Below are 26,905 nucleotides of genomic sequence, written 5' to 3' on the forward strand. Positions count from 1 at the left end.
TCTTGAACTACAACCGAGGCTCTCTCCTACATCTCCATTCTGCCAGCCTACCCTGCAGATTCTGGATGTGCCAACATCCATAATCACATAAGCCGATCCCTTTACATCTCTTAATCTCTCTCTCATTCTCTTACTTACTCTCTCTCTCTCTCTGACCTCCTCCTTTGCCTCCCTCCTCCCCTCTTCCCCTCCCTCTCCCTCTGCCCTTCCCTTCCATTTTCTCCCCTCACCTCTCTCTCCTATTGGTTTTTTCTCTGGGGAACTCTAAAAATACATATATGATAAAAAATATTTAATTAAGGTGAATGCCATGGACTTTGAGGTCAGATACATAGGGATTTTGAATTTGTGCCTTTGTCATATTTTTTAGCCTAGTCATGTTGAGCTTCCATTTCCTCCTCTGCTCAAATACAGATGATAATCTGGACCTCCCAGAGATGTTTTGCAGACTAAAGGAAATAGTATACACAAAGCACTCAAACATTCAACACAATGCTTAGTACAAAGTAATTGTTCAGTAAGTATGAGTTATAACTGTCACTGATAATACTGCCACTTAAAAGTTCTTTTCCTAAGCTTGCTAAATAGTAACAATTTCAGGGACTGCCACTTTTGTTTGTTTGTTTTTACAGTCAATAATTTTGGGGGTTTTTTCCTGCCTATTTATTTTTTTATTTTTTAAAGATAATAAGAAAAAGTAGAAACAATACAGAATTTCACTAAACAAGATAGAAATTCAACAATGGTTGTTGTATTGCATATTGTTGTCTTCAAATTAGTTGTTCATATTACCAGATAAAATCATGACAAATTGGTCAAAAATTTTTTTAAAATTAAGCATAGCCGGGAAAATTGTACTGCTGATTTCTATTGGTTTATTGAAAGGAACTGTTTGGGAAGTTTTTGAGATAGGATCTTGGTATGTAGTTCAGGCTGGCCTTGAACTCACTATGTAGCCCAGGCTGGCCTCAAACTCACAGGGATCCTCCTGACTCAGCCTCCCGAGTTCTGGGATTACAGGCATGCACCACCATGCCTGGCCCAGGACTGCCACTTTTATTCTTATTCTTATTCTTCTCCATGACTCCTTGAGCTGTGTTTTGATCACACGATATCCATCTTGAAGTATCTATTTTTAAAATATTCCTACAGAATGGAAACTAACAGTTACAACTTACTTGAGCCTCTGTAATTTGCAACCTGGGTCTTTTAAGCCTTCACAGAGCAATTTCAAAGCTGAAGCTTCCAGTTTTGTTTCAGTGAATTCCAGGTCAGTGAGCCACTGACTGGTGCTAAGAACAGCAGCTAGTGCCCCACAAGAAGCAGGTGAGATAAGGCATCGGTTCAACCTTTAGAAAACAGAAGTACTTCATTACCTTATTCATGCCCCCCAGAAGCACAAACTGACTGAAAATGGTATGACTACAAACAACAAGTTGCCCTTCTATCAGTTACCTCAATGCCTGTAGTATACAATTTGGTTGTTTCAGTCCTTCACACAGTTGCTTCACTCCTGAATCTTCCAGGGTACTTTTCACAAATTCTAAATCTGTCAGAGAGTGGTTGGTTTCAAATACTGAAGAGAGATCCCTACCACAAGAAGCTGTGAGGTGGCAAAAAATCAACCTGTGTAAAGAAAAGGACACTTAAGAAAAGAAAGGAAATACAGTTTTCTTTAAAGGTACTTATTTGTATCTTACTGATGTGATGAATTCTTTTAATTCACTCAAAGACTAATTTATTGGGTGGCTACTACTGTGTTAGGTGCTCAAAACACAGAGCTAATTTAAGACGTACACTATGCCCTCAAAGAATGCACAGGTAGTGGGAAAAAACTAGGAAATTACAGATCATAATACAGTGTGAAAAATACTGGAAGAAGTATGCACAAAGTATTTTGGGGGGATACAGAAAGGTTTTACAAATCAGTCCAACTTGAAGTGGGTTTGGAATGTCAAGAAATATCTACAAGAGGAAGAAATGCTTGAGCGCCTATGGAAATAAAATAAGAGGTGGATAAGAACAGGAATGGAGAGAGTACAAAGATCTGAGAGAAATCCATGCATGAAGCAACCTGTGTAAAGGCAAGAAAGCAAAAGGGTAGATGGCTCACTTGAGAAACTGCAAATTATTCGCTATGGCCTATTTTAAAAGACTGGTTCTGTCCCAGCTGAGGGGAAGAGTGGGATCATAGAAAGATATGTGCTTTCCAGGAATTTAAAATCATTTACAATGATCATATGTTATTGGGAAAAGCTTTCTTTTAATTTGGGAAAGACAATACATGCTTATTCCAAAAGAATTTTCACACTAGGGAAAAATAAAAATAAGGCCCCTGTCTTGGTTACTTTTTTCTCGTTGCTGAGACAAAATACCCAACGCCCAAAATGAAGGAAGGAAAGGTTTATTTAGCTTACAGTTTGTGGAGGTTTCAGTCCATACTTGGCTGGCTCCGAGGCAAAAGGTAGCAAAGCAACAAGAGCAAAGAGGAATGGCAGCCAAACAGCAAACAGCCAGAGCAAACTCGGAGGAATGGCGGCAAGCAGCTTCTTTTTCCCTGCCTTACTTTGTAAACAGGCTACCCCCACCTAAGGGGCGTGTAGCTCTCACATAATCTCCATGCCCTCCTCTTCCACAGGCTCAGGATGTATACAAAGTAAGTATCCTGGCTTCCTGCTGAGTCACTTAGCCAAACCTCTAGACTCCCCAAGTTGACACAATGTTTCAACCATAACAGCCCCCAAAGTGGCTATCTTATCACCAAAGATAATCACTATGAAAATGTTGGACTATAAGGTTCAGATCTTTAATGCACGTATACATATAGTTTTAGGTTCTTTATGACAAATGAAATTAGAGAAAGATGTATTTCTTAAACAGTTTTTAAAAAATAACTGTCTTTCCAGATGCAGTAGCACACACTTATAATTCCAGCTACTGAAGAAGCTAAGCTAGAGGACCTGAAGTTCAAGGTCATCCTGGGAAATTTAGCTAGACTTAAAAAGGGGGGCACTGGGGGTGTAGCTCAGTGGCAGGTCACTTGCCTAGCTTGTGCACCCCGTATTCAATCCCCAGTACCACCAAAATAAACAAAAAGCCAACAATTTTTACATGTACCAACTCCCCATGATTAATGTAATCATTATGTACTGCAAGCATGTAGTAATAAAAATTAAAATTTTAAAAAACAAACAAAACAAAAAACCTTTTTCCTAATGTCCCATTCAACCTCACCTTCCAGGGATAAATACTGTTTAGTGTGGTTTATATCCTTCCTCACTCTAACTCTCCACGGTTATAGAAGCACATGCAAATATTTGTGCATATGATTTATTTGTGCATTTTACAAAAATCAGATCACAAAAAGCATTACTGCTTCAATTTACACACACTTTTGTCATTTGCTCCTCTTCACAGGCCAGTAGGTAGAAACTAAAATTCAGTTACAGTACAATGCCATACAATAAGTGGCAAAACAGGGCTCAACCTATGATCTGTGTTTCATCCTACAGGCCTCACAAAGTCATTGAAGGTATTAGGAGATATAATCAGATTCCTCTGGAGACAGGGCAGAACAAGAGAATGACCTGATATCAGAGATCTGCAGCGATAGAAAGAAGACATGAGGAGTAAATGAGGATGGGAGGGAGGAAGTAAACAAATTCAAAACATATTTTGGGGATGGAATCGATGATTTATCATTTAGGTTGACTGCAGTGTCCAGTCAAGGGGCCAACGGGGGATAGAGCTGTTCCCTGGCTACACCCTCTTCCTTCAATGGCTACTGGAAGTCACTGAAAAGGTTAGAACTGCTTCCTGTTCTAGAACTCCTTCCAATTCTATCTATAGGAGGAGTGCTGAGGGCATGGAACAAACCATTACAGTGGGAGTGGAACTTGTTGACTTGCTTCCAAGAGCTTCATTTTCTAGGTTCTGAGTCTTTTCTGACCACTCCCATTTCTTCCTACCTTCCAGGGCTTTTACCCATGTGGTGGGTTCCTTTATGTCCCAGGAGACAGAAGGACCTTCCTCTCACACTCCCTCCCACCCCTGTACTCTCTGTACAGTTGGAACAGTCCTAGAGTAAAAAATCTAGACAGTTGGCCTCACAACTTCCTTTCCTTGGTGACCTGAGAAGGGGAAAGACCCTCCTGGCCCTGGCCCTGGTAGGCAGGGGTGGTCAGCCTGTATCTCTTCTGGGTGCTGGCTAGAGAGTTAAGGTCTCCTTGGGAAGTGTCCTAAGGTGGGGGAAAGCCTGGCTAGAGAGTCATTCTGAGGGTCAAGATTGGGGACAGGGGGTAGGAGGAGGCAGAGGCGGGAGAGGAGGGCCTAAGAGGGAGGGAAGGGACAACAGGTTGATCTATCCCAACAGGGCCAGCAAAGCCACTAAGGCCCTTAACCATCATGGCCTTGAAACCCGAGGACCCCTGTACTGGGTTCCGGCATGGCACAGTGGTAGACTTCATCAACAAGAAGATGGCCAGGCACGCGAAAGGCCCCGAGTTCTACCGTGAAAATCTGTCTCTGTCCTGGGAGGAGATAGAGGACAAGATCAAGGCCATTCTGGAAGACAGCGAGGTGCCCAGTGATGCTCAAGAGGCCTGTACCTGGGGCAGCCTGGCCCTGGGCATGCGTGTAGCTCGAAGGCAGGGGCACTTACAGGGGCGCAGGGTGCAGTGGTTGCACGACTTTGCCAAACTGCACAAGTCAGCCACTCAAGCCTTGGCCTCGGATCTGAAGCAGCTTACAGAACAGCAGGAGTTGGAGCGCAAGGAGGCTGCCTTCAAGCTGCAACTGGTCCATGCCAAACTGGCCCAGGTGCAGAAAGAGAGGGACCTGCTGAGATGGAAGCTTGTGCAGGCGGTAAGATAATCCCCCCGGGCCCCACTCCAGCCCTACACCTGTACCCTCACCGGGCCCCCACCCCCAGGATGTGTCTCATCTCGCCCACTTCTCTTCAGGAGCTGAGGGCGCTCCCAGGGCCAGCTGTGGAGGAACCAGACGCGGCTGCTGTCCCGGAGGTGGAGATACCAGGAGCAGGTGAGAAGCAGGAGGAGGCAGAGGCTGAAGCTAGTGCCATGGGTGGAGGAAGAAAAGGAGAAGAGATGAATGTGATCAGTGCAGCCTCAGAGGAGGCCACACAGGAGCTAAGTGAAAGCCTCCTGCAGCTTCTTGAGGCTGTCCAGCAGAAAAATTACACCTCTGGCAGAGAGAGAGAGGGCGATGTTGGGCCTGTAGAAACAGCCACGCTTTATCTCTCTGGGACTCTGCAGGCCACGTCCACAGCCTCACCGGGACCCCTTCCTGTCCAGCTCCCTGCCTCTTTCACATACAGCTACTCAAGCCCTTTGTCCTGTTTCCCAGCTGCATCCACCTCATCCCCACTAGCAGCCACGAGCACAGCACCTGTTCCACCTCAGCTGCCCCCTCACTGCTCAGCCTCTGATTTTAGCTTGGGGTCTGATGTGTGGGCTCAAGGAGTAGACCCTCCAGAACACCAGAAAAGGAAGAGAGACTCCGAACTCCATCAGCAGAGAAAACATCCAGCGCATCGCAAACCTGGGGTTTGGAACTGCCCTTGGTGTAAGGCCGTGAATTTTTCACGAAGGGAAAACTGCTTCCGCTGTAGGAGGGGAATCTGGCTGCAAAGCCCTTAGTAAAACCAGGAACATGCAATAAAACACTGCAGTGGGAAGTCTGTTTTCAGAGGCAAGAGCCTGCATGGAGTGTGGGGTAAGGGTGGGAATATGGGGCCAAGGAGGTCACAGGGTTGGGTGGGAGCTGGAGTGGATGTAGCTGGCGGGGAGAGAGACACGTTTTGATGATGATCCCTTTTGTATTCCACGCAGCACCCCAGAACTGCTGCAGCCTCCTCTATGTGTGTGCACGGATGTCTCCCCATCCTAGTGTCTGGTGGACCTAAAAGCTACATTTACAAACCCTCCTACACTCTGCTACCATGCCTAGGCCTCAGATGATGGGAGCAGGAGTGGGCATTTGACCCATCCTGAGCCACACAGATTCTCAGGCTAGAGAATGGGAACAAAAGGCAGATTCCGTACTCAGAACGGGGGGTGGGGGCAGGGATATAGCTCAGTGGCACAAGCACCTGCCTGGCAAGTGCAAGTTCCTGAGTTTGATTCCTGGTCCTGGCCCCCACCCATACTCAGAATGGGATTAGGCAGTGAAGTAGTCGGTTGCTTGGAGTTGGGGCTCGGATCACAGACACAAACACTGAGGCCTAGCTCTGACTGTGGGGGAGCAGAACCAGGTACTTTACAGTGGGTGTCTTTTATGGGATACCAGTACAGTGTAAGACCCGGGGAACACAAAGGCATAAAAGAGTAGAAGAGTTAATACAGTAGCTCCAGAGAGCTATGGAGAGTGATGGTGACTCAACTACTTTTCCTTTTCTGCAATTTTACTATATGAACATCCACTTTACCCAGATCCCCTTTTCTTATGCTAATTTGAATGCATTCCTGCTGTGGGTAACCAGATCATTTCCAAGCTAGAAACTGGCACCAGGAGAGCAATTTCAAACAACAGATAATCAAAGAAAGGGTTGGAATTGGCTGGGGATTTACATCAGGGTTTAGCAAGTAGTAGGGATTCTTGTATCCCAATAGTCCCCAGGAGGGGCTGGGGATTTAGCTCAGCGGCAAAAGCGCCTGCCTGGCAAGCGCAAGGTCGTGAGTTCAGTTCCCGGTACCGGAGAAAAACCAAAAAAAAAAAAAAAAGAAAAAAAAAATAGTCCCCAGGAGTGAATTGAATAGGAGGCTCCTGTTGGGAGTTATGTCACAAGAAACAAAACAGGCTCATGGTTACAGGTCTGGGGTTAACTTCAGTTTGTTTATGCTTGACTCAAATTAACATGCAGAGATTTGCCACCCTTAAGGCAAGCCCACAGGGCTGCATATAGAGAATGCCAGCACCAGCGACAGGCTATCCAGCCTCATAAGGTGAATCTTCCCCAGTTCCCACTGGGCAGAACCAGGGACAGTCAGATCTGAACAAAGAACTCACACCACTGTCCAGGAGGTGAGTCAGCAACCGACAGTACCCAGAAGGTTTGCTGGTCCAGACCAAAGGCCAAAGCACAGTGCTGTCTTTCAACAACACACCACCATGATCAGTATGGAAGGGGAGTCTTTGTGAATTCAGATGTCTGAAATTGCATACAAACATATGACAGTAGAAAATTATTTCAGAGGGGGTGGGTGGGGGTAAGTGGGATAAAGGGGTTGGTGGAAGGTTGAATTGCTTCTCCCCCTCTGATGACTACAAGTTGTACAATATGTCCTTGAACCCCCAGATGAAAGGAAGGGGAGCAATTGCACCTGAACCAGACTGCGACACAACCAAGGGAGCCCTGGACATCGCCTAGAGACTGTGGACTTAGAGACTAAGAAGCTGTCATGTCCCTGGAACATCTCTGTAGCAGCAGAGGTGTAACTCTGAATTGCCTCCTGTTGGAGGATGGTATACACAATCACCATTAGTATTGGGGGCCAGGTCTCTCTCCAGACTACACTTTTCTGTAATATCTTTGGGCTTCTTTATCTCTTATTTTGCTTTAGGACAGGATTTCTTCAACCTGGGTGTTCTTGACATTTGGAGTTGGATTATTTTTGTTGCTGAGGGCTATGTCAAGGACACTGTAGGACATTTACCAGAATCCCTAGCCTCTGCACACTAGACGCCAGTGGCACCCCCCGACACACACACACTCAGTTATGACAAACAAAAATGTCTCTGGATATTGCAAGATGTCCACTAGGGGGCAAAACACTCCCATTTGGGAATGGTGGAGGCAGTGAAGTACTCAGGAACAGTAAGGAGCCCTGAAAGGTAGGAGTTGAAAAATGTCCTCTGGGTCTGGCATTTGTTTTGGATCTTCTTCCAGCAAGTTCATAAGAATGATATGGTAGGAGCCAAACTACAAGACTGAAAAGTGTGTGGGAAGTGAGGAAGTGGAATCAATGAAGGGAAGCTCTTTTCAAGGACAAAGGCTGGCTGTGAAAGGATAAATTCATATAGGACACATGGTTGAGAGCTTTTTGAGACATGGAGAAGGCGATGGAAGAAGAAAGCTTCACAATACAAGCAATGTGAAAGCTAGATGTAGTGGTTTATGCCTACAATCCTAGCACTTAGGAGGCTGAAGCAGGAGGAGCTCTGTGAGTTCTAGGCCAGCCTGGGCTACATAGTTGGTTCAAGACCAACCTAGACTACACATTAAAACCCTGTCTCAAAAACTAAATAAGCAAACTAACCAAAAAAACAAAGAAAAGTGGAAAAAATGAGATTGATCCTGCATACTGTACTGGAGGCATGGCCAATGTATTGTTAAATAAATAAAATTATATGACAGAGTCACTTTTATGTAAAACAAGACCCCCCCAAGTTTTCTAAGTGTTTGCTATATATACTTAAAGATTTATGTTTGCCTTATGTTACAAATATAGACTTATGTAAGAATAGGAAAAGGTCTAGAAAGACATTTAGCAAACAAAGTATTAGCTAGGGAAGGTGGGCTCATAGGGTAAGGGCATGGAAGGCAGGAGGGTGTTCCAGATATCGGCTGTGACAGAATACAGGGCAGTTCAGTGAAGTACTTTTTCTTTATATACTTCCATGTTGTGAAAGTAAAGTAATCAGATGCTCACAAAAATAAAAGAACACAAATTGACTTCAGTGGATTCGAAAAGATCATTTCTTTTTCTGAGATGGGAGGAGAGAAAGAGCAATGATTAGTATGACAAAGGGGTAAACAAACCAAGGGGACTCTTGCTTATGTGCCTGTGATGTGGACAAAGTACCTGGACATGAGTGAGGATGCAAAGATGGGGCAGGGGTGGGGACTTCCCTCAGCATTTTGAGGAATGACTGGGGGTACGGGTGGGGAATGAAAATACAGAAAAGAACATCAAGGTGCATGGAGTAGGACAGAGACCAACTGAAAGAGAACTAAGGAAAAGGATGGTAGGAATCTGGTAGGAAGAAGAAGAGGGGCAGATCCAAGGGTGCACCAGACACAAATCTTTCAGGTGTTAACAATCTGTCACCCACTCATTACAGAAGAAACCGAACATACAAAAGAGAGAACAGCAGGAAGGATGGGCAGACATTTGTCACTGACTTTATCTTTCACATCCTAAATCTGAAGTACCTTTTCATTTGCTGTTTTGCTGTGGATAGACTGAACACAAGTTAAGATTTTGTTTTCAGGTCCAATTAGCTAGGAGTATAATTTATAGCAATTCAGTCTTTTCCTGCAAATGCCTTAGAGTTTAAAGCAAAGTTCAACTTACTTCAAATCTTTGATTTTACAGTATGGATTACATAGTGCTTGACGGAGCAAGTGTAGCCGAGATACCGGCAAACTGCACAGCTGAAAGGACCTAAAAAAGATAAGAAACAAAACAATGCAAAACTTTAAACAAAAGACTTATTTGGGTTTCTTTCTCCATGCTAGTATTAATTTACTCCTTATAAAACCTTATGAGGTACTGTCCCATTTTGCAGGTAAGGAAATTAAGGCAAAAAGTAATTTTCTCAAAGTCACACAGATAGGCACAGAACTGAAGTCATTACCTCAAGGCCATACAATTACGTGCCAGGCACCAAAATAAGCACTTATCTGGTCCCTAACCCAATGACAAGTCTTGTAATCACCATTTTGCAGATGCTCTAAAGAGGTCAACCGACTTGCCCAAGCTACCTAACCAATAACTGATTATTGGGTGTCAGTACTAATAGAAGAATCGATTATAGTCATCAAAAACCAGAAAAAGTTCAATAGTAAGCTCTAACCTAACATACTTAGAAAAGGAATATTTTGAATTAAATTTATGCAAAGCATTTAAGCCTTCTGATAAAGGCGATAAAGGTTGGCTGACTTTCTGGGAATCCAGAGTTAACCAGAAACCGCTTTTGTTTTTATCAACTGTTTAAATTTGTCAAATATATTAGTTAACTATTTTACTTTATAATATACAACTTGATTGGAATTGTCACTAATTCAAGTCCTTGTAGCCAAGGTTCTTTATAAATCTTAGCCAATTTAACCTTTTCTTCCCAGTTCCCCTCTAATCACAAGCTATACCTCCTGCCCCTTTCTCCCACCCCTATTTCCCTCAAACACAGATACTCCATGCTCATCTCTACCTCTAAGCTATTGTGCACTGAGGAAATACAACTATCAGAGATGAGACTTTGGTTAACATACTCCTGAAGTACAGCCTTCTGCTCACTCTTTCCTCAAAGTCCCCTACCACTCAGTTGGTCCCACAACTAAAGGACAGGCATTGTGCATCTTAACTCAATATTGAGAAGAGATAGGTATAAGCCCTGTTTGCTGCTGTCTTGGTTCCTTTCTCATTGCTGAGACAAAATACCCAGCACCCACAAGCAAAAAGAGAAAAAGTTTACTTTGGCTCACAGTTTGTAGTGGTTTCAGTCCATAGCCGGCTGGCTCCAAGGTAGGACAGCAAGACAGAGAAGGAACAGTTCATGCATGGCAGGCAGGAGGCAGCAGCCTTCCTTCTGCTTTCCCTTTTATTCCATCCAGGTTACAAGCCCATTGAATGGTGCCACACACACCGTGGGTGGGTCTTCCCTCTTCAGCAAATCCATCACCCACACCCAGAAATATGCTAAACCAATCAGTATCACACTTATGATCCAGTCACTCCCAAAAGCCTCACCTGTTAAGTGCATGAGGTTTTAGGGAAACAACTAAATATAAGCCATAACACTGCTTTAATCAGTAAGTCTACAGAATTTTATTTTATAGTGTGAAGAGTCCATATTTTAAAAGTGGTTTATTCTGAATGTGAATAAACAGTTTTCCCAGCACTCTTCGTTAAAGAGGCTGTCTTTTCTCTAGCATTTGTTTTTAGCCTCTTTGTCGAAGATCAGGTTGCTAAAAGTGTATGAGGCTTTTTCTGTGTCATCTATTCTATTTCACTGGTCTCCATATCTATTTTTTGGGCCAGTAACATGATGTCTACTAGAAGATACAATAGGTAAAACTCTTGAAGACATAGGCATAGGCAAGGACTTTCTGAACAGAACCCCAATTGCACAAGAAATAATACTAAAAATCAGGCCGGGGATATAGCTCAGCAGCATAAGCACCTGCCTGGCAAGTGTAAGGTCCTGAGTTTGATTCCCAGTACCAAAAAAAAACAAAAAAAAAAAAAACCCAAAAATCAACAAATGGAATTATATAAAATTACACAGCATTGCACAGCAAAAGAAAAATCAACAAAGTGAAGAAGCAACCTACAGAATGGGAAAAAAAATTTTGCCAGTTAGTCCTTAGACAGAGGGCTAACATCTAGAAAATATAAAGAACTAAAAAAATTAGACTTCCCCAAAATAAAGACCCCACCAAAAATTGGGCAGGTGAAATGAGTAAACACTTCTCAAAAGAAGCAGTACAAAGGGCTAGTAAGTACACGAAAAAATGTTCAGTGTCTTTGGCCATTAGAGAAATGCAAATCAAAATATCACCAAGATTCTATCTTACCCTGGTAAGAATGGCTATCATCAAGGACTCAAAAAACAAATACTTGGAAGGTTTTGGGGAAAAAGAACCCTTCTACATTGTTGGTGGGAATGTAAACTACTAAAACCACTGTGAAAAGTAGTATGGAGATTCCTAAAAAACTAAGAATAGAAATTCCGTTTGACGCAGCTATACCTCTCCTAGGTATCTTCTCAAAAGTCATCATACTACAGTAATATACGCATACTCACATTTACTGCAACATAATTCATAATACTTAAATCATAGAAGCAGCCTTGATGAATGCATAAAGAAAATGGGGTGTATATACACAATGAAGTACTACTCAGCCATAAAGGATAAATTTGATTCATTCTTCAGAGACATTGACAGGTGACTATGACTGCTTTTTACACAGAATGACATAGCCAGAATGTCCATTTTCGTATAGGTGGGAAAATGGATGGATCTTGAGACTATAATGCTAAGTGAAATAAATCAAACACAGAAGGTTAAATACAGCATGGTTTCTCTTATATGAGAAACCCAAAATACAAATAATTCAAAGAGCAAAAAAGGAGTGATCACAGCAAACATAAAGTAGACTCTCTGCAGATAGGAAGGGGATCAGAGAAACGGGAGAGAAGCAAAGGTAGGAAGATAGTCAAAATGATCAAAATTTAATATGCATATGTATAGTGGTACCTTGGCTAACAAACTTAATTTGTTCTACAATTTTGGAAAAAAGAGCCTACTTTGTGTTTGTGTAGGAAAGATGGCCATGGTCAGGTGGTCACTTGATGCAGAGTTTGCAAACAAAAACAAAATTTTGTGAACCATTTTTGTTTGTGAACCAAACTGTTTGCAAACAAAAGCAGTCACGAAGCAGGGTACCACTGTACTAATTCCCTAAAACAAATATAATTATTACATATGAATAAAAATAAGCTTATAAAATAGAAGTGGTTTACTGCTCTTTGAACTTCATCTTTCTACCCTCTGTGAAGGTCTAGTGGGCTTTACAAACGTATAGCTCTGCCCCTTACTAACCTGGAGCTCTTTGAGGTCTCAGTGATGAAATATATGTAAAGAAGAATAACAACCAACTTAATAATAGGTTTACAACCTTCTGCAGAATGGCCATCTACACCAAAGAGCAGAATCTTTAATTATAATATTGATGACTAAATGCTCGTAACACTTTGTAATTATAAAGCATATCTACAGAATGACAATGAAGACTACTACTACTGCATGTACACTGGTGTGTGCACATACACACACACACACACACTCATGGTGACTAGTACAGTGCCTGGCATATAGTAAGTGCTCAAAAATGTTAGTTTTCCATCAGTGTCTACCTAGAACAGAGTTCAATGCATGTTTGATAATCAATAAATCCTTACTCTATTGATTTACATAAAATATGAAAAACAGAGATAACTGTATTTATTCACAGTGCTAGAAATGATCATATGCCTAAATACATAAATAAATAGGCCCACTGTCCGTGAAAGCAAAAAATCCTGAAGAAAGCATAAATATACTCACTGAGAAATTGTTAATGTTGGTGGCATGAATACTGAGTCATCTTCTTCCTCAAATCCAAGTAGATGCTGACACTTCAGAGACACTGACAGGTGACTATTACTGCTTTTTACACAGAATGACATAGCTAGAAGGTCCATTTTGGTATAGGTAGGTTGAAGGAACATAATTGACTGTAAATTATCAATTATCTTTTCTGCATATTCCTCTTCCTGCATCTCATATAAACAGTGAAACAAGTCCACTGACTCAATCTGTAACCTAGAAGACTCATCCTTTATTTCTCCCTCAGTCCATTTCAATAACTCTCCCCTAAGTCCTTGAGAGACTTTTCGTCCAAAAGTAGTTTCCAAAGTTTTTTCTTTTCCTTTATGTAAGAGGCCAAATAAAAATTGTATCATTAGTGATGAAAAGCCTTTTCCGTATTGTTGGAATATTTCTCGCCATATTTTCCCCATATGATCACAAAACAAACAGTTATTGTCATTCTTCAGGGCATAGAACACAGCAGTCAAGAACTCTTGGAAACTGAAATGAAGGAAAGTGTAGATATTATCACATCCTTCAGCTTTTTTCAAAAAGTGAGTGAGAAATGGGCCATTGATATCATAAACTCCTACTCCATGTCTTCTGAGGTCACTGACAGTGAACAGAACCTGATGCTTCTGCAGTCCCTCTGCAGCCAAACAGCAAAGACCCCACAGGCAACTTTGTCCCTTCCACACTGAGATGCCTTTAAGGCTTTTGAGACATTTAGAAAAGTAGAACAGATACATGTCAGTCAAGGTCTGAAGAGATCTCAAAAGACGACTATCACCATCTCCCTGTGACTGTAGGACACTGCATAACATCCAGGAGACTAAAGGAAGAGAAGATAAAATGTCACTGCCTTCACTTTCTCGCAAACCATAGAAGGCTTCCATTGCTGCATTAGGATCTAAAAACTGACTCAAGAAATATGCTCTCTTTTCAGCATCTGTAAACCATAGGATCTCTGCCTGGATAGGCTGTTTTAACAGAGAGTGGAGCTTCCTCATGGCTGTAAACCGGGCAGTTATCAACAGAGAGGATTCAGGGAATAGTTTTTTCCTCACAAAACTGCATAGGAGTGTCTCTACAGGCTTTCTCTCCCAGGGGTTAGCACTAAGACCCCCTTGCTGGTCACACACAGGATACTGCAGCTCAGGAAATCCATCAAGAATGAATAGAAGCTTCTCTGGACATGTAAGGATAATGTCCAGTTTTGGTCCATTTATATCCTGAAAAGCACTACTGATCAGGTCAGCAGCACTAAGCATAACAGTATGACTTATTTCTCTGCAGTTGACATAGATGAGAAAGTCAAATCTGCCTGGAGTGACCATTCCTGATGCCCAGTCAAACATAAACTTGTGTACCAAAGCTGTTTTCCCAGTCCCTGGATAGCCTTGAAGCACCACAGTTCTGGATGAGCTGGAGCCCTCTTCATTAGGATCAAATACATGTTCAATCTCTAAAAAATGATCTTGTTGAGGGACTCCATATGGTGTCTTTTCTGATACAGCATGCTCTTTTACAAGAAGCATTCGTGACTTGATATGCTTGCAATGGTGATAACATTTATCAACTCCAATTGTTAGATATTTTTCTCGTAGATGTTTCTTGTATAATTCCCTGTAATCTAAAGAAGTGACACCAAGAGTTAGTAATAATAGAATCCTAAACAATAATGCAAACAACAATGACTAATACCACCATCACCATCTCTACATAGACGCCTCAAAGGTGCCTCAAGGTTTGCATTTCTAAATCTGACCTCTTGATTTCAATATCCCCTTTATTCTCCAAAACAATCTTCTCTAGGCATCTCTAATCTCAGTTAAGTGGTGTCATCCAGTTGCTCAGAAAAATGTCAGGAGTCCTTTTTTTGCCCTTTCAATTCTCTACATCAATCAATTAATAAGGCCTATAATTTATACCTCAAAATTAAGCCTCAAATTCATTTATTTATCAGTATGTTCTCAATATCACCAAAGTCCAAGGCACTTAGAGCTTTTTCCTGGACTGCTGAAATAGCCCCCTACTTGCCTACCCTTGTCCATCCACTCCCAGGGGCCACTGTGAATTTCTACAACTATCAACTATATCCTATCATCGTCATGTCTAAAATCCCTCAAGAGCTTTTCATTGCATTTGGTACAAAATCCACAATCTTGACCTCATCCTTCAGGGTGTTCTATGATCTGATCCTACCTAGCCCCCTCTCCAGCTTCACTCTGCATCATTCTCCTCCTCACTCCCTCTATTAAGGCCACAATGGCCTTCTCTCAGTTTCTCAACAGCTCAATGTTCTCCCTACTTCTGAGCCTTTGGACTAGCTATTTATTCTCTCTCTACTTGGAACATTCTTCCCCCTGTTCTTCTCATGGAGAGCTCCTTCTCATCCTTCCATCTCCACTTATTATTTCCTAAAAAAATGATTTGCTTGACTATGTACTTAAAACAAATCCTCTCTGTTATTCCTCTTCCCAGCACCCTGATTTTCCCTTTATAGAACTTGTCAGAACTTACAGCTGTCATATTTGTTTGTTCATTTTTTGTAGTATTGGGAATTGAATTTAGGACCTTGCACATGATAAGCAAATGCTGAACTTCTGAACTATATCCCCAGTGTGTTTATTTTTTAATTGTTTGTCATTCCCACTAAACAATATATGATGACAGAGGGCTTATCTGTGTTTTTCACCACAGTACCCTGAGTACCTAGCATGGTGCCCAGTACATCATAGGCACTTAGTAAATATTTATTGAATATGGATATAAATACTTCTGAAATAAAAACAAGTCATTCATTATTGCATATTCTGTACTAGACACTGTAACAGGCCTTTTACGTGTACTTTTAGTTTCTCATAATAATCCCATGAGGTAGGTATTATCCTATTTGACAACTGAGGAAATTCAAACATATATCCAAGCTGGCTTCATGAGTATGCAATCTGTACAGTCATACAGCCCTCTGCTTAAAAGAATCTATGTATGGTTTAATGCTCTGCTGTTTTAAAATTCTTAATATTTGAACAAGTGGCCCTGAACTTTTATTTTGTAATAAACCCTGCAAATTACAAAGCCTGTCCTGACTATGACATTTGGTAACACATCCAATTCTAGTAAGTGGGAGAGCTTTAATTCACATTCAGGTTTGTCTGAGATCTGTGTGCTTAAACGCTATAATGTACTAAGTAGCATTTCATCTGCAAGTAAAAAAAAATAAGTCAAGGAATCAGTCATAAGTTTAAACTTCTGTTAAATGAATGTCTAAGCCAGAACTTTCAGAGTCAGTGTTCCTTAGAATACTGTTCTGCAAGACACTGATAAAACAGCTGTAAAAAAAGGTGTTCTATGGTCAAATAAATCAAGGGGAATGCATCCTTTGCTGCCTTGGAGTTTCTCAATGCATATTACCGTACCAAAGGCTTCTTTACTTTCCTACAATAAAAATAGGATATTTAATTTTGTTTAGTCCAATATTTTTTGGTCTTAAATTACTATAGAACCCCTTTCTAACACCGAAGTTATTGACTGTTGGAAAGCAGTGATCAACCAAGCTCAGTTCAGGGAATGCGGAACTAGGTAAGAGTCAGCAAACATTTCTGTAAAATTTCATAAACAGATTGGGCTTTTGAGGCTTTGTTCCAATTATTCAACTTGGCGATCTCTGCATGGCAGCAGCCATAGATAATATGTAAATGAATAGTTGCTTTTCAGTAAAACTTTATTTCTAAGAACAGGCAACAGACTAGATTTGGCCCACTGGTTACAGTTTTAGATAACTAAAAAAGCTAGGTGTCATGATGTACACCTGTAATCTTAGCTACTCAGGACAATGAGGCAGGAGGATTGCAAATTCAAGGCTAGCCTAGGCAACTTAAACTGTCTCAGAATAAAAAAATGAAAAGAGCTGGGGATGTAGCTCAGTGGTAGAGCACCACTAGGTTTGATCTCTTGGGCCACCTTCAACCTCCAGAAATAGACAGCTAGTCTCTTCCAGCCATACAAATATCTACATCTGGCTGCTAATGACCATCAGTGGTCCTTCCAGTGTTTGCATACCTGAGTATATTATTTATGATACAGAAGCCCTATTTGTTAAGACAGTTTGGAGCTTTGTAGATATTGCCAAAATAATCAGTAATTGTTAAACTGGACATAGGAGAACATATCTATAGTCCCAGCTACTTGAGAGGCTAGTGCAGGAGGACTGCAAGTTTGAGGCTAGCCTGGACAACTTTGTGAGACCCAGTCGAAAAATTTTAAAAATCTTTAAAAGGGCTGGGGATATAATTCAGCGCTCCCTGAGTTCAGTCTCCAGTAACACACACACACACACACACACACACACACACACACGCAATAACTGCTGCCCTAATGAATAGAGGGAAAAGATGGGAAGGAAAAGTTGAGTTTATGGGAGATACTAATCCCAAAACAGGAAAAGGATAAAATCTAAAAAATATCTACCTGTAAGCTCCTTCCATGAAAATGAAGCCAGAGAACATGCAAGAGCAGTGCAGGAAAAGAACTGGTATGAGGGGTACCACAAATATAGCTTCATATCAAAACGTGAAATATACAATAATTTACCTACAATGCTATAGCCATTCATGCAATTCCTCAAACACAAATACAACAAAGAAAGTAAGTCATCTCACATCTTTTCTAACTTGTCCACAAAGGTATTTTATAGCTGAAGTCCAATAAGGAGTAAAACTTAAGAACTTTCTTTACATATATATTTAAGGTGACAACATTTTAATTTATGATTAACAAGGAAAATTTAGGCATGAACATAAAGATGTGTACAATAACTGAAGTGAATGTTTTTGATGTTTTGATTTCTGCTGAACATGAGCCTATTGCTTTTGCTGAGGATTCTTTTGAGGCTAACTTGATAATGACATTTTCTTTCTTTCTTTTTTTTTTGGGGGGGTACCAGAAATCGAACCCAGGACCGTGTGCTTGCCAGGCAGGCACTTGTGCTACTGAGCTACATCCCCAGCCCCTAACTTGATAATGAGAAACAGTAAGGCATTGTTGAATATTAGTTCAACAAATACATACAATGACCTACTTTAAATACATATGCACACAATCTAAACACTTGCACACACAGGTAAATAAATAAAAATACACAAACACACAAAACTCCACATTCTTAGTAGGTTTTGTTCTGTTTTATGCTTCTTTTGTGGTACTGGGGACTGAACTTAGGACCTCTGGAGTGAGGTACATCCCCAGAACTTCTTTTTATTTTTTATTTTGAGTCAGGATCTTACTAAGTAGTTAAGTTGCCCAGGCTGTGCTCAAACTTGTGATGCTCCTGCTTCAGCCTCCTGGAGTGCTGAGATTACAGGTATCCACCACTACACCTCACTCCAATCCTAGTTTTTTACTACTTGCACATTTTTAGCAACATGGGACTTACAGTTAGGGAGGTGGTAAAGATGGATGGAAGGAAACAGGGTCTGGAGAGGCAGACATTAGAATATCACAGAAACAAGCAAGACACTAGTTTCTGTTCTCCACTTAAACATTCCTTGGAGTTAAGGAATCAGCTACTGGGGAAAGGAATCCAGCAAACTTATTGTTTGCTCTTTTGTGCTATCTCCTGTGAAAAAGCTATGGTTACAACAAAGGGAAAGACTCTTTGTGTGTGTGTGTGTGTGTGTGTGTGTGTGTGGTACTAAGGACTAGACCCAGGGTCTTCACACTGAGCTGTACCTCCAGGCCCCTTCCTTTTGTATTTTTGCGACAGGGTCTTGCTGAGTTGCTCAGACTGTGCATGAACTTGTGATCCTCTGCCTCAGCCTCCTAAAGTGCTGGGATTACAGGCATGTGCCACCACACTGAGCAGAGTCTTTTAAAAGTACAATATTCTGAAGATTATAGAAAACAACAGGAACCAGAGTTGCCACTTCACCTTTCTGTCTTTTTCTTCATTTTGGGGAGCACATTTCAAGAGATTATTAATAGATAAATATTATACCCATGTAATATCACAACATACATACGTATATACACATAAACAAAAATGAAAAAATTCAGAAGTAGGAGAAAGAGAATGAATATGCTTACATAGGATATGCACTCTTCATTCCATTACTCACCTTTCTCTCTAGGCAATAAGCTCCAGGAACATGCAGCTTCCATATCTTTTCTTTCCTGCTTACTGGTCATCCTAAAAAGATAAAAAAGGACTATAATCCAGAACAGAGATGATAACTTTCCAAAACATATTTAGACCCCCTTGGTAAAGGGAGAATTCTGACTATGGATTAGAACGCCGTAATGTAAGATAAACAGTAAGAGTCACACCTAGGCCCTAGATACATTTCTATCTACCTATGGACTTGAGTAAATTTCTTCTCCTTTCCAGGTCTTTTTTATTATTTAAAAATGGCTCAGGCAATGCTAGATCAGGTTTCTTTCTAGGTTGAACACTAAAAACAGAGGTTCTCAGTTCTAGCTCAATATACAGCTTTCTCAAACTTATTTTGTCCTTGGCAATATGACTTTTCATTTTCTAATGTATTTATTGTATGCCTCAGGGTTGGGAACATTAGTCTCCAATTAAAACAAGGCAGCTGATTCTTATCTAGAACTTAAAGAGGGGCTTGGGCTTCTGTGATGAAGGGAGGTTGCCTAGGCTATGAATGGTTAAGGAGAATATAGACAAAATAAGCAAAGGTTGCCTTGTCAGGCAGATGAAGAATGCCAGGTAGTAGCCAGCAGTAGTCATCTCTGGGCCTGATATCACATATGCAATCTAGGGGCTGGGGATATAGCTCAGTTGCACAAGTGCCTGCCTGGCAAGTGCAAAGTCCTGAATTCAATTCCCAGTTCCAAAAAAAAAAAAATCACATCTACACTCTCTTCTTCCTTTGGAAAGATCCCTGATGTATTATTCTTATCATTCTTTGTCAGTCTTTCTCATCCAAATTAAATTACCGGGTCTATCTCAGCTTTTGCCATGAATTTTACAGTCTCACACACATACACACACACACACACACACACACACACACACAAAATAGAGTTTATTTTCCAAATTCTACCCTTTCATCTCAGCCTTAAGACTTGCTTTGGCTAACAAACTGCACCCAGAATGGGACACGTCCCACTTGTGACTCTATCACTATCGTAAGTGAAGCCACAAGAGAAGCAAGCCCCCACTACTCCACTGGTCCAAGGAGGATGAGAGCTATGTGAAGTACAGCCACCCTAGTTTACCCATAGTCCTGCAACAAAAAGTATAGCGCCACCTCGGCCTGAATGAGAGTTGCCTAACAGAGTGCTCTTAGTCAGCTAGCCTCCAGATCTGATAATAAGTGATTAATGGCACAGAAATTTTACACTTGCTGTTACATATCACTGTAATGATAACTAACTGATGCATCTTGCTAGAATATGTGTCTAGAAAGGGTTTAGCACATAGTAGATACTTATTAAATATTTATTAACTAAATTAAATGAATGAATAGAAGCTTTTTAAAAATTTTTTGTCTTTTTGAGACAGGGTCTCGCTATGCAGTTCAGGCTGCTCTTGAGCTCACTGGTCAAGGCTGGTCTCAAACTTGCAACAATCCTTCTGCCTCAGCTTCCTGAGTGCTGGGCTTACAGGCGTGTGCCACTACGCCTGGCTCAATAGAAGCTTTTAAAAATAATCCATTTAAAAAGATCTACCTACCACCTATCCTTCATTTTTCTCTGTATTTATACTTTGGGCTTCCCACACAAGAAAAACTATGTGATACTTGAACTTTGGAGGGCAGGCAAAAACAGAATCGAGGAAAAAAATGGAAATAGAGCTTTTGCAAATGGGAAGGGGAGCAAGAGTTGGAGGGAGCAGGAAGGGATGGGAGGGGAAGGGGTAAAAAAGAAATAGGATGGGTTATGTACATGTAAAATTTCCTCCGTGATAAATGTGATGATGATGTACTGTAGACATATACTAATAAAAAAGAATAATCCAGTGACCTGGTCCACATTCTAGATAAATCAAATCAGGATCTTTGATGAGGGTTGGTATTGATTTTTTTAAAAGGTCCCCAGGTGATCTTAATATGCAGCCAGGGAAGAGAGGCAGTTTTCTAAAGTTTAGTTATCTTTGGTAGAGGAAAAGAGTGCATGAGTAAAACACATGGGCTTTAAATGCAAGAAAAACGTGCAAGCCCTAACTCTAACACTTATGGTATGAATACCATGGAATTAACATCTCTGAGACTCAGATTCATTATTTATTAAGCAAGAATAACACCAATACTTTCCTTATAAGGTTGTTATGAGGACTGAACTGAGATAAGGCATACAAAATGCTCAGCATACTACATGGTACACTGTAAAGGTTTAATAATTCTAAACTATAACAATGTTTGCATTGTTTTAATATTTTATATGGAGTAGATATATCTGAACTCAGATATTTGAGTCTTTCTATTCTTTCTCTCAATACGACCTTGAGTAAATTAGCAGAGACTCCTGTAACACACATACAAATTATGGTTAATAATATCTGCATGTTGGGAATGTAGCTCAGTGGTAGAGCACTTGCTTCACATGCATAAGGCCCTGGGTTTTATCCTCAACCCTTCCCTATCCTACCTTACCCTACCCTACCCTACCCTACACACACACACACACACACACACACACACACACACGAAGATAATAGTAGTATCTACTTCATTCATTTGTTGTGAGGAATAAATATGTTGATATGAATAAAACACTTAAGACAGGGCCAGGGGCAATATAAATGACAAATGTTAGATAAAAAATGAGATGGAACTTACTATATCTTTGACAGAAAGTTACATTCCATTAAAATCTACACATAACAATTCTACTCTTATGAAATGGAATGTTCTCAGCACAGTGTTTTATTGACATATTTTGGATTCTTTTTCCAATTTCTGAAATTAACATCGTCTTTCTCAAGATAGGAGCAATCCTCCATCTTCAAATTACCTGCCCTCTCACCAGCAAAAATACCTGACCTAGGAAACTAAAGCTGGAGAGGTGTGTGGCCTCTCATTCTCTTTCTGATCAATTTAAATGTTATCCATTATTTCAGTTATCCTTATTACTCCTGTGTATCCTAGATCTCTCCTCAGAGATCTTGATTTATACATTTAAAGGCTTACTTAAACTGGGCATGGTAGTACATACCTGTAATCCTAGTAGTCAGGAGGCTGAGGCAGAAGGATTGCAAATTTCAGGCCAGCCGAGTCCTCAAGTCCTCGAGCAAGTTTAAGGCCAGCCTGGGTTACAAACAGAGAGGTTGTCTCAAAAAACAAACAAAAATAAGTAAGTACATAAAGGCTTACTCAACATCTCTAATTGGATACTGATATCTCTGTTTTTACCTCTTTTGGTTGCTACTGTTTGGTTTGTTCAACATTCTTTTACTGATCTTGCTCTAATAAGAGATCACAATCTGTCTTTAGAATAATCACTTCTCCATCCTTGAATTTTAAAACCTGATTGAGGACTCTAAGGACTGAAGTTCCGCTACCAAAATGCCTCAAACTCATTGGTTCTTGACCTTATGGAGGACTTTCCAGAATTTAAGTTTGAATTTGAGCAACTATAGTATCCTTCCAAGCATGCATTTTTGCTTAAATTATGCAAAATTCAATTTCTGCTGCCTGTAATTTAAAAATTTTGCTATAACAGTCATATCTCAGAGTAAATTAAACTCAAAAGTCTTTGGGAAATTATGAGGCAGGCATCTTATAACTGGTTCCAGTTAGGCTGTGAGATAGCCTGAATTTCAGGACAAGGGAAAAGTACAATCTATTGCAGTAGGATTTCCACTAGGACACATGGAATCATTATGCAAAGTACTAAAAAATGCTTTCCTCAAGAAGACAAATCAGACTCAGATGTCTCTTCTGGGCAGCTGAACTAGAAAATGAAAAAATGGTACTTTCCTCTGAGAAAAGACAGCACCACGTTAGGGCACACAAGTTAGCTGAGTATGGGCTAATTTCAGTACCCACTTCACATTCTTGGCATATGCCTTTTCAGTCTACAACCCATACAACTTTTACATGGTGACTCAACATGGCATGTATGCTGCCAGAAAGATGGGAAGGAACCGTTACATTTTTTTCAGCTTTACTGACACATAAAGGAGAAACAAAATACAACATGATGATTTGGTGTACACACATATAAACTGTGAAATGATTCCCACAACCGAGCTAATATGTTAGTCACTTCACAGAGTTATTTTTTGTGTGTGGTAAGAATATTTAAGATCTACTTTCTTAGCCAAATTCAAATATACACTATAATATTAACTATAGTCATGGTGCAGTATATAAGATGCCGAGTTTACACTTCTTATAACTGAAACTTTGTACTCTTTGACCATCACTTTCCCATTTCCTCAACCCTCAGGCTCTGGCAACCACCATTCTACTCTCTCCTATGTATTTGACTTTTTTTGGATTTCTCATATAAGTGAAATTATACAGTGTTTGTCTTTCTGTGTCTGGTTTATTTTATTTAACATGTCCTTCAGGTTCATCCATGTTAGTGCAGATGGCAAGATTTCTGCCTTTCTAGCCAAATAATATTCTATTACATACCATATCTCCTTTATCTATTCATCCAACAGACACTTGGGTTCTTTCCATATCTTGACTATCATGAATAATGCAATGAACATGAGAGTACAGATATGTCTTCAAAATATTGATTTCATTTCTTCAAATATATACCTAAGAATAGGATTGCTAGATCATATCGTAGATTTACAATTAATATTCTGAGGAACTTCCACGCTGTTTTCTGTAATAGCCATATCAATTATATTCCCAGGAACAGTGTGCAAGGATCCCCTATGTATTGTCTCTCATCAATACTTATTATCTCTTCTCTTTTCGCAAACAACTCTCCTAACAGGTGTGAAGTGTTATCTCGTTGTATTTTTTTAATTTGCATTTGCCTGATGATCAATGATGCCCAAGACCTTTACATATACCTCTTTGGTCACTTGTATGTCTTCTTTGGAAAAAAGGTCCACTCCGGTCCTTTGCTTTTTTTTTTAATTGGGTTACTTATTTTTCACAATAAAAATTAAAAGAGCAACACTTATTTCCAGTCTTAAAGTGAGACTCTATTTTTTAAAGTTGAGACATAATTCACACAGTGTAAAATTCACCCTTTCGAAATATATAATTCAATGCTTCATAGCGTATACACAAAGTTTTACAGCCATCACCACCAATTCCAGAATATTTCTATAAGCACAAAAATACTGCATTACACATACACTCTCTATTTGCCCTCGCCTCTTAGTGCCTGGCAGCCATTCCACTTTCCATCTCTAAGGATTTGCCTACTCTAGACATTTCATGGAAGTGGAATCATGCAATATGTAGCCTTTTGCATCTGGCTTTTTGACTTGCCATAAAGTTTTCAAGGTTCTTGCATGTTATAGCATGTATCTGTACTTTATTCTCCTTTATGGATGATTAAAAGCATTAAAAATCCACTAGGATTACTATATTTTTTAAATGGAAAGTGGCAAAGATGTTGCAAAGTGGGAATCCTTATACACTGCTGGTGGAAACATACAATGGTGCAGACACTGTGGAAAATGATTAGGTGGTTCCTCAGTAAATTAAACAGAGAATTACCATGTGACCCAACAATTCATACCTAGGTATGTGCTCAAAGGAATTAAAGATAGGTATTCAAATTAAAAAAGTACAATAATGTTCATACCAGTACCTTCAAAAAAAGTGGAAACAGACCAAATTTCTATCAACTGATGAAATGATAACCAAAATGTATTATATAATTACACAATGGAGTATTAGTAAACCATAAAAAGAATGAAGTATTAATATATACTATACATAAATAACCCTTAAAAACATTATGCAAACTGAAAGATGCCGGAAACAAAAGGCTGGATATTGTGAGATTCCATTTATGTAAAATATTCTGAATAGGAAAACGCATAGAGATAAAGTAAATTAATGGATACCAGCAGCTGGGAGGAAAGGGAGAATTGATAATGACTGTTAACACAAGTGTGGGCGTTTTGTTTAGGGTGTTGGAAAAATTTTGGAATTACCGGTGACAGATACATAGCATTGTGAATATACTAAATATCACTAAAATGCACACTTTAAAATGTGGAATTCTAGCCTAGTGTGATGGTGCAAACTATTCAGGAGGCTGAGGCAGGAGGATCATAAGTTCAAAGTCAGTCCTCGCAATTCAGCAAGTCCCTGGCTCAAAATAAAATATAAAATAAAATAAAATAAAATAAAAACAAATAGGGCTGGGGATGTGCTACAGCATTCCAGGGACTCAAATCACAGTACCACCAAAAAAAAGTGAATTTTATGGTGATGTGAATAGGACCAATCAATATCAATTAAATAAAATTAATTTAAAATTAAACCTTTATGAGGTAGATACTGTGATTTCCCCTTTTACACATAAGAAAAATGATTCTTAAGCAAAATAATTTGTACAAAGTCTCAGAGGTAGACAGTGAAGGAGCAGAGTAAAACTGGGGAATGAAGGACAGAAAAGCAGGCAAACGTGAAGACTTGGAGAGCAAAGCAGCAATCCAAGTGTGTGTTGATGGTGGACCTGAACACAGTAAATAATTCAAAATAAGGTCCAACTTACTTCAGGTATGTGACTTTACAGGACAATCTCAGTGAGCTTTGACTTAGGACAGTACAACTAGGTACTCCTAAAAGAAACCAAAAGAAATCAGTTTAGTATCTTTAATCAGAATAAAATTTTTACTATAACTTCTTTGGAAATACATATACGTATTTTATATGTGGGTATGTGTGTATATTTACAAAGTCTTTCTTATCAGTGTGTTCTACATCTGTGCATTCAAATGAGGATCTAAAGTATTCTTTAAAAATTTTTGTACTAAACCCTGGCCTTTTCTTGGTATTATTTTCTAAACAATACAGTATAACTACTACTTACGAAGCATGTACATTGTACTAGGCATTATAAGTAATCTAGACATGATTTAACATATAAAAGTGGATGTGCATAGGCTATATGTTAATATTACACCATTTTATAGGAAATGTGCACATCTGAGGATTTTTTTTATCTACGGGCATTCCTAAGATATCAATTTTCCTAAGATATCACGGGACCACTATATATATATATATTCTTTTTTCCTAAGTACATTGCCACTTATTAAAGGTTCCCCATGTGCTGGGAATGTATTACACTGATTTATACTTCCAGCTACCCTGTGCGCAACTATCTCATTTTATAAAAGAAGAAAGTAGAGCAAGGAAAGAGTAGGAAAATTGCTTAAAGTCACACACACAGTTAATGGTGAAGATAGTATCGGAACCCAACTCTGCTGGTCTTCCTCTAGTCGCCCAGTAAGGTCCCAACCTTACTTAGATTCGTAAGTCTGCCCACTACCCGTCAGCTGTGGAGATTTGGGGAGGAGGGCGGGGGACTGGGAATCCTGTAAGAAAGATTCCAAATCTCTAGCCCAACCTTATTTAGCAAGGAACTGGCCAGTGCACCCTGAGGCTAGGGAAGTGCCACGAGGGACCTTGCAGACCTGAGCCAAAAGAAGACCCTAGCCTGAAGTTCTGGAAACTTGCGGGGATATGTTCTGTTTTATAACCCCTCATTTTGAGGGCACCAGGCCCTACAGGTGCAGTTCTGAACTTGGTGTTGAAGCCACACCAGGCCAAGCGAAGGACAGTCTCATAGATTAGACATTACTTTGGCCATCTGTTTCATTTCTTCTCAAAAAAAAAAAAAAAAATCAAAAGA

The 26,905-nt window shown here is 40.0% G+C and overlaps 2 protein-coding genes across 4 annotated transcripts in view; one reads left to right on the forward strand and one right to left on the reverse strand.

The window, feature by feature from the left end:
* The window catches only part of LOC102027650 (NACHT, LRR and PYD domains-containing protein 3-like), a 38,434-nt gene that overhangs the window by 8,935 nt on the left and 2,594 nt on the right, over positions 1 to 26,905 (reverse strand). For 2 of the 3 annotated variants that reach the window (XM_013504513.1, XM_013504511.1), the window contains exons 2-8: positions 25,763 to 25,829; positions 22,274 to 22,365; positions 19,213 to 19,283; positions 13,070 to 14,726; positions 9,315 to 9,404; positions 1,456 to 1,626; positions 1,179 to 1,349 (exon numbers count right to left, since the gene is read on the reverse strand). In XM_013504513.1, coding sequence (XP_013359967.1) covers positions 1,179 to 1,349; positions 1,456 to 1,626; positions 9,315 to 9,404; positions 13,070 to 14,726; positions 19,213 to 19,282 — 2,159 coding nt within the window. In that variant the 5' untranslated portion in view covers position 19,283; positions 22,274 to 22,365; positions 25,763 to 25,829. The remainder of the gene's footprint in view (positions 1 to 1,178; positions 1,350 to 1,455; positions 1,627 to 9,314; positions 9,405 to 13,069; positions 14,727 to 19,212; positions 19,284 to 22,273; positions 22,366 to 25,762; positions 25,830 to 26,905) is intronic. The other variant, XM_013504512.1, reaches the window with a different exon arrangement.
* Positions 4,137 to 5,688, forward strand: Tex13b (testis expressed 13B). The gene is made up of 3 exons (XM_005404683.1): positions 4,137 to 4,166; positions 4,373 to 4,863; positions 4,962 to 5,688. Exons 2-3 carry the CDS (start codon positions 4,405 to 4,407, stop codon positions 5,655 to 5,657), a joined length of 1,155 nt encoding a protein of 384 aa, XP_005404740.1. The 5' UTR covers positions 4,137 to 4,166; positions 4,373 to 4,404; the 3' UTR covers positions 5,658 to 5,688.

Source organism: Chinchilla lanigera, unplaced genomic scaffold (assembly GCF_000276665.1).
Source record: "Chinchilla lanigera isolate Chin_1 unplaced genomic scaffold, ChiLan1.0 scaffold00089, whole genome shotgun sequence".
Classification (NCBI taxonomy): domain Eukaryota; kingdom Metazoa; phylum Chordata; class Mammalia; order Rodentia; family Chinchillidae; genus Chinchilla; species Chinchilla lanigera.